The 14827-nt window shown below is 39.6% G+C and overlaps 1 protein-coding gene across 1 annotated transcript in view; it reads right to left on the minus strand.

The window, feature by feature from the left end:
* Nucleotides 1–14827, minus strand: part of ERBB4 (erb-b2 receptor tyrosine kinase 4) — a 608869-nt gene that overhangs the window by 250889 nt on the left and 343153 nt on the right. The window contains exon 4 of the mRNA XM_042445446.1: nucleotides 12814–12879. Within this exon, the coding sequence (XP_042301380.1) occupies nucleotides 12814–12879 (66 nt within the window). The remainder of the gene's footprint in view (nucleotides 1–12813; nucleotides 12880–14827) is intronic.

Raw genomic sequence — 14827 nt, forward strand, 5'->3', positions numbered from 1 at the left:
AGTTCCATTCCCATAGGTAAGGATGAACAATTATACCATTTGCCTCCTCCCTGGAAGAAAGTGGTCAAAAGCTACAGATTAAAGTGTAAAGCAGATGTTACATATGAGAAGCCAGCAGTAGCTTTCTGACAATACCCTTCTAGAACTGATAAAAAGGCAGCAGGAAATGTTTCAGCCCAGAATAAGGTTGATCCTCTGAAAGTTACATTTTTGACAGTGAAACAGAAAGGTGAAGATAATTCACTAGATAAGAACAGAGATGAATGTAAAATTCTCCTTACTCAACCCCCTGCCCCAAGTTTTTGGAGTACCAAAATGGCTAGTCTTACTTGCAAAGAAAAAAAGATGCATAATAAATTGTACATTGTTTCAATTTTTATTTCTGAATTCTAAGTAGAAAATGGTGTATAGGTTGTTATTGTTGTTGTTATCAGCATCAAATTGATCTTGACTTATGATGACCCTCTAAAAGAAGCACATCCAAGATATCATTTTATTTACAGCCCTGCTTAGCTCTTAAAAGGCCATGGCTTCATTTACTGAGTCAATTTGTAATGTATTCTTCTTCTTTTCCTTCTGCATTTAACTTTATTGTCATTTCCAGTGCCATGCCATCCCACAATATGTCAAAAGTATGGTATCCCCCATATTTTCATTTTGACTTCTAGTGGGAATTCAGGATTGAATTTTATTTATTTTTTTAAATTATGGTAAGACATTTTAAGTCCCATGCCAGGGCACACATAAAATACATAAATTTGCCCTATGACCCATTTGTTTTATTTTCTGCTATCTATAGAACTCTTCTCCAGCACTATCTCTCAAATCAATTGATGTCCTTCCTGCCAGCGTTTTTCACTGTCCAGCTTTCATAGCTGTACATAGAAATGAGAAATACTATGACATGGACGATTCTGACTTTAGTAAATAATATATCTTTGCAGATGAGTCTTCTTATCAATTTCTTTCATAGCTTCAAAGTCTACATCTTCTTCTGATTTCTTGTTTACAGCCTCCATTTAATGGACAGCTAACAAGAGGCAGTATAGAGAATGTTTAAGCTTCAATGTTTAGAAAATACTATGGCATGAATGATTCCATGTAGGCTTCTCTACATTTGTGCATCCCCATTCAACTGACAATAATGTACATTCATTTGTGTAGTCTAGAAATGACTACACAAATGAATGACATGAGTACATGTGTGATATCATAGAATCATAGAATCATAGAGTTGGAAGAGACCACAAGGGCCATCCAGTCCAACCCCCTGCCATGCAGGAACTCCCAATCAAAGCATCCCTGACAGATGGCCATCCAGCCTCTGCTTAAAGACCTCCAAGGAAGGAGACTCCACTACACGCCGAGGAAGAAGTGTGTTACACTGTCAAACAGCTCTTACTGTCAGGAGGTTCCTCCTAATGTTTACGTGGAATTTCTTTTCCTGGAGCTTGCATCCATTGTTCTGGGTCCTGTTCTCTAGAGCAGCAGAAAACAAGCTTGCTCCATTCTTAATATGACATCCCTTCAAATATTTAAACAAGGCTATCATATCATCTTTTAAACTTCTCTTCTCCGGGCTAAACATACCCAGCTTCCTAAGTCTCTTCTTATCAGGCATTGCTTCTAGACTCTTCACCATTTTAGTCAACCTCCTCTGGGCACGCTCCAGCTTTTCAACATCCTTTTTGAATTGTGGTGCCCAGAACTGGAGACAGGATTCTAGGTGAGGTCTGACCAAGACAGAATAGAGTGGCACTATTACTTCCCTTGATCTAGACACTATACTTCTATTGATGCAACCTAGAATCACAATGGCCTTTTTAGCTGTTGTATCACACTGTTTATCCATGTTCAACTTGTGGTCTACTAGGACTCCTAGATTCCTTTCACATGTAGTCTCCTTAAACCAGGTGTCCCTCATCCTATATCTATGTATTTCATTTTTTGGCCCTTTGATAAAGATTATTTCATGTATATGCCTATCACTTGCACTGGTGTCAGTATAGAATGCCAATAATGTGCAGAAACACACAACCAATGTTATAATCTAACCTAGGTTATCTAAAATAGTGATCACTGGAGGGTTTTTTTTTCTTTACAAGTCTGGAAAAGCGAGAGGGGCAGCACAGATAGTGACTAATAGTTACTCAATGTGAAAAGAGAAACAGATAAAATTCTCTGTGTCTGTGTTTTCAAATGAAAGAAAGGGGGAGAGATTGAGAAGGTGAGAGTGAGTAAGAAAGAGAAAGAGAGAGATCAGAGGATCTGTTACCCATTTAAGCCTTAAGACATGACAGCAAGTTTGCTTGGAGCCAAAAGTCACTTCCAACTCAGACTCCTCCACAACACACCTTCCAAGCTTTTTATCTTAGTCTTTTTATCACCCAGTCCTGCAAACATTCTGTTCAAAAAGTCTCTTGATTATGGTCCAGGCTCTCCACTGTATAAAATGAAATAAACCCCACCCCAATTCCAGAACACTATCTTTTATTGAGCTAATTAGCTAACATGTTATCAGGGGGGAAAGTGTCATGAGGCCATATTAATAAAATATGCAGAAGTGGCTTATACAGGTTAAACACAACCTCGTTCCAAATTCCCAGGATGGATGCTGATTCAGAAATGAGCAGCCAACAACCAGACTGCCCTCTTCAAGGTAATCATTAAATGAAACCTCCTGAACTCTCTACCCAATTTAAATATGACTCACTCTTCAATGATTCATTCATAAACCAAAAAAGTCCCCCAAACAAAACAAACTCTAAAAGGGTTTGGTGTTTTTTTGTTTGTTTGTTTTTTAACCTGAATTGTGCAGTAAGAAATGGGAGAAGTTCACTGAGGTCTTCACTTTGTTTTCGTCAATGGAAAAAAAATATAACGTTGCACTCTAACATTGTGCTACCTTCACTTTTATTAGTGATCACTTCTGTTGTATTTCTAGCACAAAGAGACTTTGGCAAATCCTCAGCTGCCTTGTCTTCATATCCTCCCAGTAAGACACACTGCCATTTCGCACTGAGTGGTATACAACTTCCTTCAGGCAGCCTGTTAGCTGAGAAGGGATTTGAACTCAAATTTTATTAGAGAGAGTACACTTATCAGGCCTGTCTAAAAATTTAGGCATTGTATGTATTCATGTGATTTTCTGTTTGTTGATCTTAGCCACATCCTCTTTCTTCCTCTATCTGTTAATCTGCAGCTACTCTGTTTGTCCTTCATTTTGTAGCCTTCATTTCTTTCTTTCTATCCACTGTGTTTGAAGAGCACATGTTACAGAGCCTTTCACCATGAGATGTTATGAACCCTTTTAACACTGGATGATTATAAAAGAATCATGCAAAACCAAATAAGAACAGTTTTACTTTTGGACCATTCTTCTTGAATCAACCTGTACTTTTAAGTAAACCTACTTCATATGCTTGTTTTTATTGCAAAAGACTAGGCCTGCTCTATTTCCACACTAGTACCTCTGTGTAGGTGGGTGGGACTGGTTGTTGCTCACCTTCTGCTATTCCTTCATGGCAGATGTTGGACTAGAAGACCCTCCTGGTCCTTTGCAGCTTCAGTATTCATTCTATGAATACTAATTGCTCTACTTGTGAGGTACTGTATTGCATATTCCCAAATAAGTTTGAATGCTTACAGTGTCATAGTGATCACATAAACTATGATTTTATATAACTATTTACAAATGAATGCTTTTATTTTTTTTATTTCACTGGAATGTTTATGCACTCTGAAGTAAAAAAAAAATTCAGATGCCGGGATCTAGTGGATCTTGTTGGGGACTTCCCTCCCTCCTCCTAGCAGCCCTGGCTCTGGAGGCCTGGGAAGAAAAGGTCTGGAGGGAGAAGGAGAAGAAATAGGATTGAGAACTATTGGGAAGTAAGGGTCTGTCAGTGGGCTATCAGAGTGAAGATGGTATCCAATTTTTTTTATGCCTTGTAGCTTCCAGGGGTTATATTTATACCCTCCAAAATGCCCACCCATCCCCAAAAAGAAAAATACCAGAAGTACTTGGAAGTAGCAAGAATCCCACTTCTACTTTTGAAATATTTTTTTCTTGATGTTAAAATAGTGCAGGGATATTTGCAATCTTTTTAAAAGGGTAAACCACCTTTTCTTGAGAGGCAATAGTTCTTGTATTATATTAAAAATAATGCTCAATTATTGATAAATAATTTTGCAATCATTAATTAAATTATAAGGAGTTGTGCTTGGAATACATGCATATGCTTTTCTGACTATCCTTGCCAAATTCCTGGCAGAAGGCAAGGGCAAATCCTGAAGCATGATGCAGTACTTTCAGAAGTAGCAGCTGGTGAGAACACTAGTTAGGCAACCCCTGTGACATGATATAGGATCTCAGCCCCTGAGTCCAATGTGTTTCAAGTCATATGTAGCCACACACTACTTAGCCATACCTTGCTATAGCATTTTAGTTATCTTTCTCACTTGCCTTGCTCTTCCTCCTCGTGAATTTGTGGGAAGAGAAAACTGGTCCTCCAGAAGATTTTTATTATACCATATTATACCTTATAATTTCTTACTTGCCTTTCCCAATTCCCAAGCACATAAAATCATTTAAACACGTAAGTTAAAACATATAAACATAGGATACATTAAGATCATCCAAACATAACATTTAAAAATATAAGTTAGAAAATTTTGTAAGTTAAAAACTGATTTAAAAAGTTAAAGCAGTTCAAACCCATGTACATGGTAAATTTCCAGTAAATCTGGAGTAGATCTATTAGTCCTTGAAGGCTTTAATAAATAACTGTTTTTACTTGGTGTCAAAATGAACACAGCACAGACAAATTATTTGGCCTCTGAGAGGAGGGTGTCCCACAACTGGGGAGATTATCACATGGGGACAGGATGAGGATGGGATCGCTCCGCAGTCCTTTTCCCATCTTTGACTGCAATTCCATGAAAGGCTTTTAGATTACTGTGCTATTGTCCCGTCATTGAAATGCCATTGCATTAACTTAAACTTCCGTTCATGAAAAATGCTGGGCATTGGTGCTTCAATGTCAAGACATTGGTGGGATTTATATGATGCTGTTTGAAAATCTTTCATGCAGTCACGGTCGATTGTGCTTTCCAAATGGGATAACGTCATGATGTTGTGTGAAAATCTTCTCACAATCATGCTATGAGAATTGGAAAAGGACAGGACAAGGACATTTCATCCACAGTCTGATAATCTCCTGGGATTCCACATCTGAGGAGGCCCTCTCTCACATCCTCACATGGTATATGGATACCACTGATGGACATGGAAGAGCGGTGGGGTGGGGTTCATACATAGACCTCCAAACTTAGGCAGGAATTTTCAGTGGCGCTGAAGGCCTTTAGAGACTGAAAGGCTGGCCTGGGGGCAGAGTCGGGGTGCAGCATCCACATGACGCACACGCGTCTCCACTCTCCAGGGTGCCCTGATGCCACATACCACTCCAGACAGCGTGTGGTGTCATGGTGAACCTCTGGTGCTGCGTCCAGCTGTGGCATTGTAGCTATGGTGCTGTTTCGAGGGCACAAAAAGGAGCCGCTTTTTGTGGCTTCTTTTTGTGGCTTCTTTTTGCACCCTCAAAAGGCCAGATTGGGGCTTCAGTGTGAGGTTGCCATGTTCTGTAGAGCCCCATAGTCTGATCACTGCTTTGCAAGTTTGGATAATATAACCATGAATGCTGAAGTGGATATAACTTAATTGGAAGCTGGGAGTGCTTTAACTATAACAATGGCGGGATACACACCGCCATTTAGTACGTATAGGATACGTACTAGGGTTAGGAAGGGGCGGTGCTTCCGCACCCCCCTAACCCTAGTACGTATCCTATATGTACAAGATGGCGGTGCACCTTCTACATGGGCGCCGCCATCTTTACGTACTGGACGCACAGCGTCCAGACGTGTCGCGGTGCCTATGACGTCGCGAGTCCGCGCCAGGCGCCTCGCGACGTCATAGAGGCGCCGCAAGAATGGAGCTTCTTTTTTGCTCCGCGCGGGAGTCGTGCGGTTTGGCTGCTGCGGCTCCCGCGCGGAGCAAATGGCGGCAGCGGGGGAGCGCAAAGAGCCTCTTCTATCATAAAGTATAAGACATACTTCAGCTGATGTCTAAAGAAAAATATCCTTTGCCTGATCTCCATAATACATTTTTGGAAGTCCATGCAACTTCAACTCACTGAAACTTTTGAGAAGTTTGAGTAGTTTGATTCTCAAACAACACTTTTTGCTAGTTAGTCTTTTTGAATTTTGAGAGAATTACCCTTTGAATAAAAATGCTTAGGACTATGCAATTTATTATAAAATAATGTAAAACACTGGTAATTGATGCAGGAGTTTAAAAAGACATAAATGCTTAAAGTAACAGAAAATGAGAATTGTAAATCCTATGAAATGGCATCTCCTGGACATATTATATTCTGCTATAACTATGTCAGACAACTTTCTGCAGTTTAGCAGACATATGCTTTTTGGATCCCTCTTTTTTGCAACTATAACCTAATAAATGAAGTGAAATATTGGTTCACATCAAATAATGACTCATAAAAACAGAGTTCCATTACATGTTTTATGACATTCAAAAGATATGATAGCATCTTTGGATACACTGACAGATATAGATATGGATATAGATATAGGTACAAAGAATAAATTGCATTACAGACATAAGCATAAAAGCTAAATTCATGCTGATGCAATTTTAAAACATGAAAAACAGAAGACAGACATATACTATTATGTTTAAATGTAGCAACACTATTCAAATATAAGTTTAGCTCATCTCTCAAATATGCACTTAGAACTACTGAGATCCATTTCCTTTCCAGCAAGTTAACAGGAAGCTAACAGAAATTACAGCCTCCAGAATCTCTCCAATGTGCATGGACACACAGGGTCACTGAGGATTCTGGGGGCTGTAATCCAAGAATAATTTCAAACTCTATTGGCAAGTATTTCATTCACATCTTAACTTAGGCCCTATACAGACTGGCAGAAAGTGCCTGCCTCCAGCCTGTGGGCAGAGTCAGGGCATAGCATCCTCAAGAAGAATTCCCTAACTTTGCCCCATGGCACCATTTTGATGCCTGCCAGTCCACTTGATGCAGTGCCACACCACCACGGCTATGGCGCCCCTTGGAGAGTGCAAAAAGGAGCTGCTTTTTGTGGCCCCCTTTTGCGCTCTCCAGAGGCCGGATTGGGTCGACAGCATGAGGTTACAGTGGCCTTGATCCGGCCAGGAAAGGAGCAGCTGCATGCTGAACCTTAGGGGCAATCTGTATAGCTCCTTACTGCATGTGGTGTAACCTGCTACTCAGGAATGAGCAGACATTCAGCAAATGGGAACAATGAAGGAATGCAACTCTACTAACCTTTCCATTCCTAAAGCAGTCAAATTGAAAGTTTTCTGTATGTATGCCATTTACATGAATCTTATTCTAATATTAATTGTTTTCTATCGCTGTGCAATTTTTGTGAGTCTTCCTTTCATAGAATACTAAGAATTGTTCCCATATCCCATATTCTATGATTAAGAATAGTCTTCTGTTATATATATATATGTGTGTGTGTGTGTGTGTGTCCTTCTGTGGAGAATAAGGTGAGATTTTTTTCACATCTGTGTTGGAATGCATGAAGTGCATTCCTAAACATCATTCAGATATCCATGGCCCATGAGGTCCCTGGCAGGTCAGGACCACAGAGTCTTCTTGGTGTCAAGTTGTATGAGAATGCAGTGCAAAGCACATAATAAACTCCATGTAAAATGGAATATTATCTCAAGACCAGAAGACAACAAGTACCATAAGTTTCCCTTGAACATTGAAGAGAGATTCAAGATTGTAGATTCTATCTTTGTAAACAGTCACATAGATTTTAAAGTATGATAAATATATGGTGACATAGGAGATTATCACATTGAATTTAAAGCAACTTATCCCCCCAAAGGGATAAAGTCACATTTAATTTTAATTACGGTACAAAACAATAAGCTCCTGTTTTTGAAAAGCTGCTGGATAAGCACTTCTGGGATCCAGAGTGAATGCGGATTGCACTTGCCCAGCCACGGCTGTGTGCAGTAATACCCTCTTTTAAAATTAAATGCAACTTTATCTCATTGAGATAAGTCACTTTAAATTCAATGTGATAATCTCCATACACTCTGAATATTACCTCCCCCCCCTTCTTGTTAGCCTTATGTTGGCAGTTGTTGTTCTTGTTCTAATGTGCCTTCAAATCAACTTTGACTGATAGTAATCCTCTCCTAGATTTTTCTTCGCAAAATTCATTCAGGGAAGGTTTGCTATCACCTGCCCTGTAAAGCTGATGGATTGTGACTTGCCGAAGATCACTCAATGGGTTGCCATAACTGAGCTGGGCTTTAAACTCTGATCTTCTGGAGTCCTAGTCCAATGCTTAAACTTACTACATCCCACTGGCTCCTATGTAAGCAATTCTATTTTACATTCATCTATTCTACCTTTTATTAATTTTAGCAAAGTTTTATCTTTGAAAAAAGATGATTGCACTTTTATGTGAGTTTTGTTTCTTGGTTTTAATTAACTATGGTCCACAGACTAATGCAAAAAATCTTACTCAAATCAGACCTTCTCATGTGGAATGTGAGGGTGGCACATTATTGGCTGGATCACCGTTTTGTCTGAACTAGTATCTCTCCCACCCCTTGTATTTATGAATCTGATGTTTGTGCACCATAACTAGAGGGCATTTCTGTATCCTTATTCTCATAATTTGTACATAGGAATCTGACAGAAAATGGAAATCCTCTATCCTTAATGTTGCCTTCATTTTGTTACTGGCTGACAAAAACATGTACCAAATGGGTTGGGATGGTAGAACAGCATTGTTTGCTTACACAGTTGTGTACGATTAATCACTGTAAATGTTTCCTTTAATTCTCAATTACAGTGAACTGTAAATCTACCAAGAGGGGGAGAAATTGGAAATAGCTGAAATCAATAAGAAAGCCTTATGAACGTGTAAAGTTATTAGTGAAATACAAGGATTTTAATTAAATATGCCAATGTTTAGTTAAACTGCTAGGTTCCCATAATTGATCCATAGCTGCTGGTTTAGCATTTTCTTTTTGTGTCACCAGTGGCTGTTTGCATCTTGCTGACTTTATTGACTATTTTCCCCCTTTAGAAAGCTTTTGTTTTTAAATAACAAAATATTAATTTTGAACCCTATAGCTCATTACTTTATTAGGTATGCAAATCAACCACTCCTATAGGTCTTCAGATCTACGTAATGCTTTTCTACAAAAGAAGTCATGCTCTCTTTGAATCTTCTATATATTTTCTAGAGATGCTAATCCAAAACTGGCCTGGATTGGTGCCAGCCTCAGGTTGTTTAACGCTCATCTCAGAGGCCTCTTCTCCATACTTCTCCAGCTTGGCACAAACCTAGATAGGAACCCACCTATCAGGACCCAAATCATTGGGTGCTGGAGGACTATAATCCAAGCACAGAGGGGAGAGTGCCACATCTTGAAGCAATGGGATGAGATATCACCCTTCCCATGCTCAGTCCACAAACTGCCAATTTTTCCAAGGGCTGTTGCAATGTCAGAAGCAAATTATATATAAATAGGGCTGCCATATCTCTGGGCCTGACCCAAGACCAAGTGGTGGCTCACCTTCAGGTGGTAGTTGAGGGTTCAAATTCTTCGGTTCTGGTGAGCTCAGCTCTGAGGAAAAGGCTTTGTGCATACAAAGGCTATAACTACCAATTCAGGGCACTGCCAGTTGGGCTGTTATCAGCCTCCCGAGTCTTCACCAAGATAATGGTGACACTGGTGGCATACTGGAGGAAGGCCCGACTCCATGTTTACCCCTTCCTATATGATCTACTAATTCGATTGGCCTTCCCAATCACTCCCAGTAGGCAGGACAAGCTTAAAGAGGGATGTCCCCTTGGTCATGTGCCCCCTTTTGTCTTCAGTCATTTCCAGAGAATAGAACTCAAGTAAGAATAAAGTATAAAGAATAGTTATAAAGTTTTGATTAAGTTACTAACTACAGTGAGAGAACTATATACAACCCTTAAGGGTGATTTTCTATTCCAAAATAAGCAAGATATGTTTTGGTCATGCCACTCTGGAGAGTCGGAAGCAGTCATTATGTGCAATGCTGTACCTGTGGACACCATCAATGGTCACTGAGTGATGTTCCTCTCTTCCGACAGTGACTTTTGGGTTGGTAGGATGTTAAATCCTTATCTACTGGAAACCCTCCCCACCGTGGCTTTACTGTGGCACTTCTGTGGCATGCACTGTGAAGCCAGCCCACATGTGGGCAGTCTAGCAGCTTCAGGGTGCTGTCAGGGCATGTGTTGTGTGTACATTATGTCCCCAAGCCACTGGGAAGCCAGCGTTTCGAGCTGCTCTGTTTTGGCTCTAAGCGAGTGAGAAGGAATAATTCCCTCATTTCATCTTGATCTGGGAATAGACCTCGCCCCCCCTTAATTTTCACACAAGAAATATATTCTATGTTTGGATGTATGTGTCCTTCCATGGGGAGGAAGTCATGTATAATAACTCTAGGGGAGAAAGAATAAAATCAATTAGTTTATTAATAAAAATACTCCAGAGAAGACTACATATTAATAAAATAGTTTTATTTCAGTGCCAAATTAAGATGTGTCTTTTCACTTTTATGGTGTAAGACACCTTGAATCTGTGCAAGTGTATGATTTTGAGCTGTTTATATTGATTTCAATAAAAAACAGATAGATTAAAAATAAATCCATCTGCTTGCTGCCCTCAGATTTTATTTTTTTAAGGTTTGGAAATAAATAGTAAGCTGAGATACAGAGAAAAATGTTGGAGGTGAAGTCAGCTAAGGCTACATAGTGAGAAGAAAACACACACCAGTGGGATTTCCTCCAAAGTAATCAAACATTAATTTGGTAAACTCTATCCTGGGATAGTGGGGATGGCGTGTTTCTTTCTCCCATGTGCTGACTCTGATGAAGAAGCCAGTGGAGATTTGAAAGCTTGTTTGATGTATTTTGTGCATTTAAGTTGGCCAATAGTGGAGCCTGGATTGCTGTATTTGTTTTTGTTGTTGTGTACCTTCAAGTCATTTCCTATTTATGGCAACCCTATGGTGTTTTCATGCAGGATTTGTTGTATATACAGAGATAATATTGTATAGTGGGCCCTTCCTATCCATGAGGGTTCAGTTGTGCCCCCCCCCTTTCAAGCAGCTGGAGAAAAAAGTAGAGTGGCACCCTAATGATCCACTTTTATATTATTCAGTGGGCAGTGATGTGTGTGTATCTGTGCCACATGCATGCACCACCATTGAATAATATGGGGCATGGCAATCCATGGGTAGTCCAATCTGCAAATTGCTTGCCCTCTGATTCAGAAGGTCTACTGTACATGTTTAATCTGTTCTGCTTTCAATATTCTGTAAACCCCTTTGAGTCCCAATATGAAGGGAAAATTGGAATATAAATGAATAAAATAAATGTTATAACTTGTAAATAAATTTTGGTATTTGTTGGACTGGGATTTCTTTTGAAATTTTGCTATATGGTCAGTGTATGTGAAAAACAATTGTTTGACAATCAGATTTCCAAACTGTGAGAAACTACTGAGACCATAACACAGGATGGACAAGTAGCCACATGAGACAGAATAAGAAGTAATGCTTCTGTCTAAAAACCTCTCACACCATCACTCATTCCACTAATTCTGCTAACACTCCCCTCCTCGATTAATCCTACTTCTAATTCTGTCTTCTCTCCTTGTCTGTATATATCCTAATGCCAATGAGTCCCTAACTTCCCTTTCTGACCATACCGACTAAATCTTTTCTCCACAACTGATGCTGATGCACCCTCCACAATTATCAAGTCTGATCCCTGATATCAAACATTCCTCCACAGATTTGTATTCTAGTTAAAATACATGTATTGAGATTTAAAATGCAATTGTGTTTGCAATGTTCAATTATACAGGGGCAGAATCAAACTCCCATGGATACGAAAAACCATGGAGCACAAATCCCTGTTAGTCAATGGGCAGTGACATATATCATCATCATCATCATCATCATCATCATTTGTTTTATTTATATACCGCTATTCCAAAGATCATAGCGGTGAACAGCAAGTAAGCTAATTAGCAAGTACATGTCAGTATGCTCACAGGTGCTTGCTACCATTAGCTAATGTGGAGCAAATATGTGTGAGAAGTCGAAGGATTCTGTGAGAAACCAAAGGATTCTGATCTGTGAGAGCTTCAGTCTACAGATGGATATCTTGCTGATTTGGCAGGCCCATTTTACTTAGTCCAAAAGAACCCAGAAAGAGGTATAAAACTGGTGCCTTATGTTTTCCATTTCCTTCAGGTTGTAGGTATGGAATTCTTCTTTTGACTATTTCCTCAATCCAAATCTGCCTAAAAGTAAGAGAATCTGCCTAAAATCTGCCTAAATGTAAGAAAACCAGCAATCCAAGTAGAAATGTGGTTCTTGTTTTTATTATTATTTTTCATAGGGTGGAACTTTATTTTTTTAAATGGCACCCCTTACCCAATTCCAATATAAACCTCTACAAATGCAACATTCTGCCACTTTGTTCCATATCATTCTTCTGCAGAATGACTTTCTGCCATTGAGAAGAAAATTCTCAGTAATGATTCCTATGCAGAACACTGTTTTTAACAGACCATTTGTATGATGAATGCTGGGTGGTATTGGATCTATTCTTCTGCCCATGAATCCCCCCCCCCTCCCAGTCTCACTTTTTATTTTCTTAATCTAATGTACTTACAGCTCTGGCATTCATTTGCTGATGGTCCCCAACATCGGTTTCCACAAGACTTGTGACATGGTCCACCTTCAAGGAGAGGAAAGACAAAATAGAGAGATAATTTAGACACACACACATACCTACATCTTTTCTTTGTAGTGCCTTTAAACTGGGTACTGGAATGATTCCTTAAGGAGAATCATATTGCCATTTTATGAGAATTTTATGCTTTACTCCAATTGAAAGATTGGCAGTAAAAGGAGTCCTTAGAAATCCTACACCAAGTTTAAAATGTATTGGAATTAGAGGTAATTCATGGTGGAACTTTGTATCCTAACTACACCACTTTCAGTTACATAGCTACTATAGAAATTCAAATGTGCGACTCTTAAAGTCCTTTACCAGCTCCATCATTCTGTAAGCATTTTGAGCTTCAGCAAGAAAGGAAAGGTAGAGACAAGACTTTTTATAGCTATATAAAAGCTAACATGGCTTATGGAATAAATGATTCTTCAGCAATAAGCGTAATGGCATATGTGTGGTGACTTAATGCAAACCACCAATTCTTACTACCAATTAATGCACAATTGTGTCGATTCTTCAGGAGCAGTTTGCTAAATCCTATTAATGTACAACTTCCCATGTTTTTTCTTTCACATATATTCAGCTTTCAAATAATTTTTTGTTCTTTACACTCTTGGAGAAACACAGGGAATTACTTTTTTTCCAATGCCTGATTACAAATCCATTTCATTTAGCGAGAATCTCACCACAGATTCATTAATTGTCATAATGTGCCATTGCGCCTGGGAGGCTTTTAAAAGGATATTTCATTTATGGCAAGAAGAGAAATATCATCTACTTCCCCAGTTTTGGCACAACTATGCTCTGCCTCCCATCATCTAGAAGTGCCTCCGTGGAACACGTCAAGATCTTTGGGAGCCACACACAAAATAAAGATGGACTTTAGTGGGTTTATGAAGAAAGTGGTTGGAGATCCAAGTCCTGTAGTGGCAGGCAAGGATGGGTTGCTTGTCTGAATCACTAACTGCTGCCAATGAGAAAGAAAAATGTCTGTCTTTGTCAAAAAAAATAGAGGTGGAGGGTGGCCAGGAGGCCCTGAGACAACATGAGACAAGTACTCAGTTGATGGTTGGCTAGAAGCCCCTAATGACATCTGCAGTCCACATCCATGGCTTACGACTTGGGAGTCTGGTGCTTGCCTAATCTTGTCTACTGTTTCTCAGCAGTTTCTGGTAAGGCTAGATTTCCCCCTCTCTACCAATCCCTGTGCAGTGGCAGCAGGTGCCTCCTCTCAGAAGAGCACCAGTCAAAGCTCTTTGATGTTCATGATTTGAGAAGGATCTACTGGATTTGCTCATCTTCTACAAATAATTTTCCTTGTAGCATCCTCAACTTGTTTTCTCAGTTCTGCATGTTTCACATGGCATTCCCATTTAAATCAGTCTATCTATCTATCCATCCATCCATCCATTCATCACAGTGCTTCCCAAACTTTGGTCCTCCAGATGTTTTGGGGTTCTCCTCCCAGGATGCCTGACTGTTGGTCAAGGTGGCTAGGGCTTATGGCAGCTGAAGTCCAAAACACCTGGAGGACCAAAGTTTGGGGACCACTGACTGATCTGTTTATCTATCGCTTCATTTATATCTCATCTTTTGCCCAAGAGTGGGACTCAAGGTGGATTAAAACAATAAGAGGAAATACAAATAAAACCACGTAGAGGTAAAAACATGCAAAAAGAAAAGACTAAAGTAATATTAAATTGTCCTTACATTGTAAAACCATTGATTAAAACAGCATTAAAAAGCATTAAAAGAAGCATACACAACATTAAAAGAATAAATCCATTATGTGAAACAACCCACTAGAATAGAAAGTTAACAGTGGCCTGTAGGCGCCCCTGTTTGTGCCAGGTTGGGGGCAGGGCCTGACCAGGTGTCACCTCCTTCTGGGGGTGTCACCCAGGTGTGAGCTGCACTGTCGCACCGCCTTAGTGATGCCACTGCCTGTGCC

This window comes from Sceloporus undulatus, chromosome 1 (assembly GCF_019175285.1).
Source record: "Sceloporus undulatus isolate JIND9_A2432 ecotype Alabama chromosome 1, SceUnd_v1.1, whole genome shotgun sequence".
NCBI classification, from domain to species: domain Eukaryota; kingdom Metazoa; phylum Chordata; class Lepidosauria; order Squamata; family Phrynosomatidae; genus Sceloporus; species Sceloporus undulatus.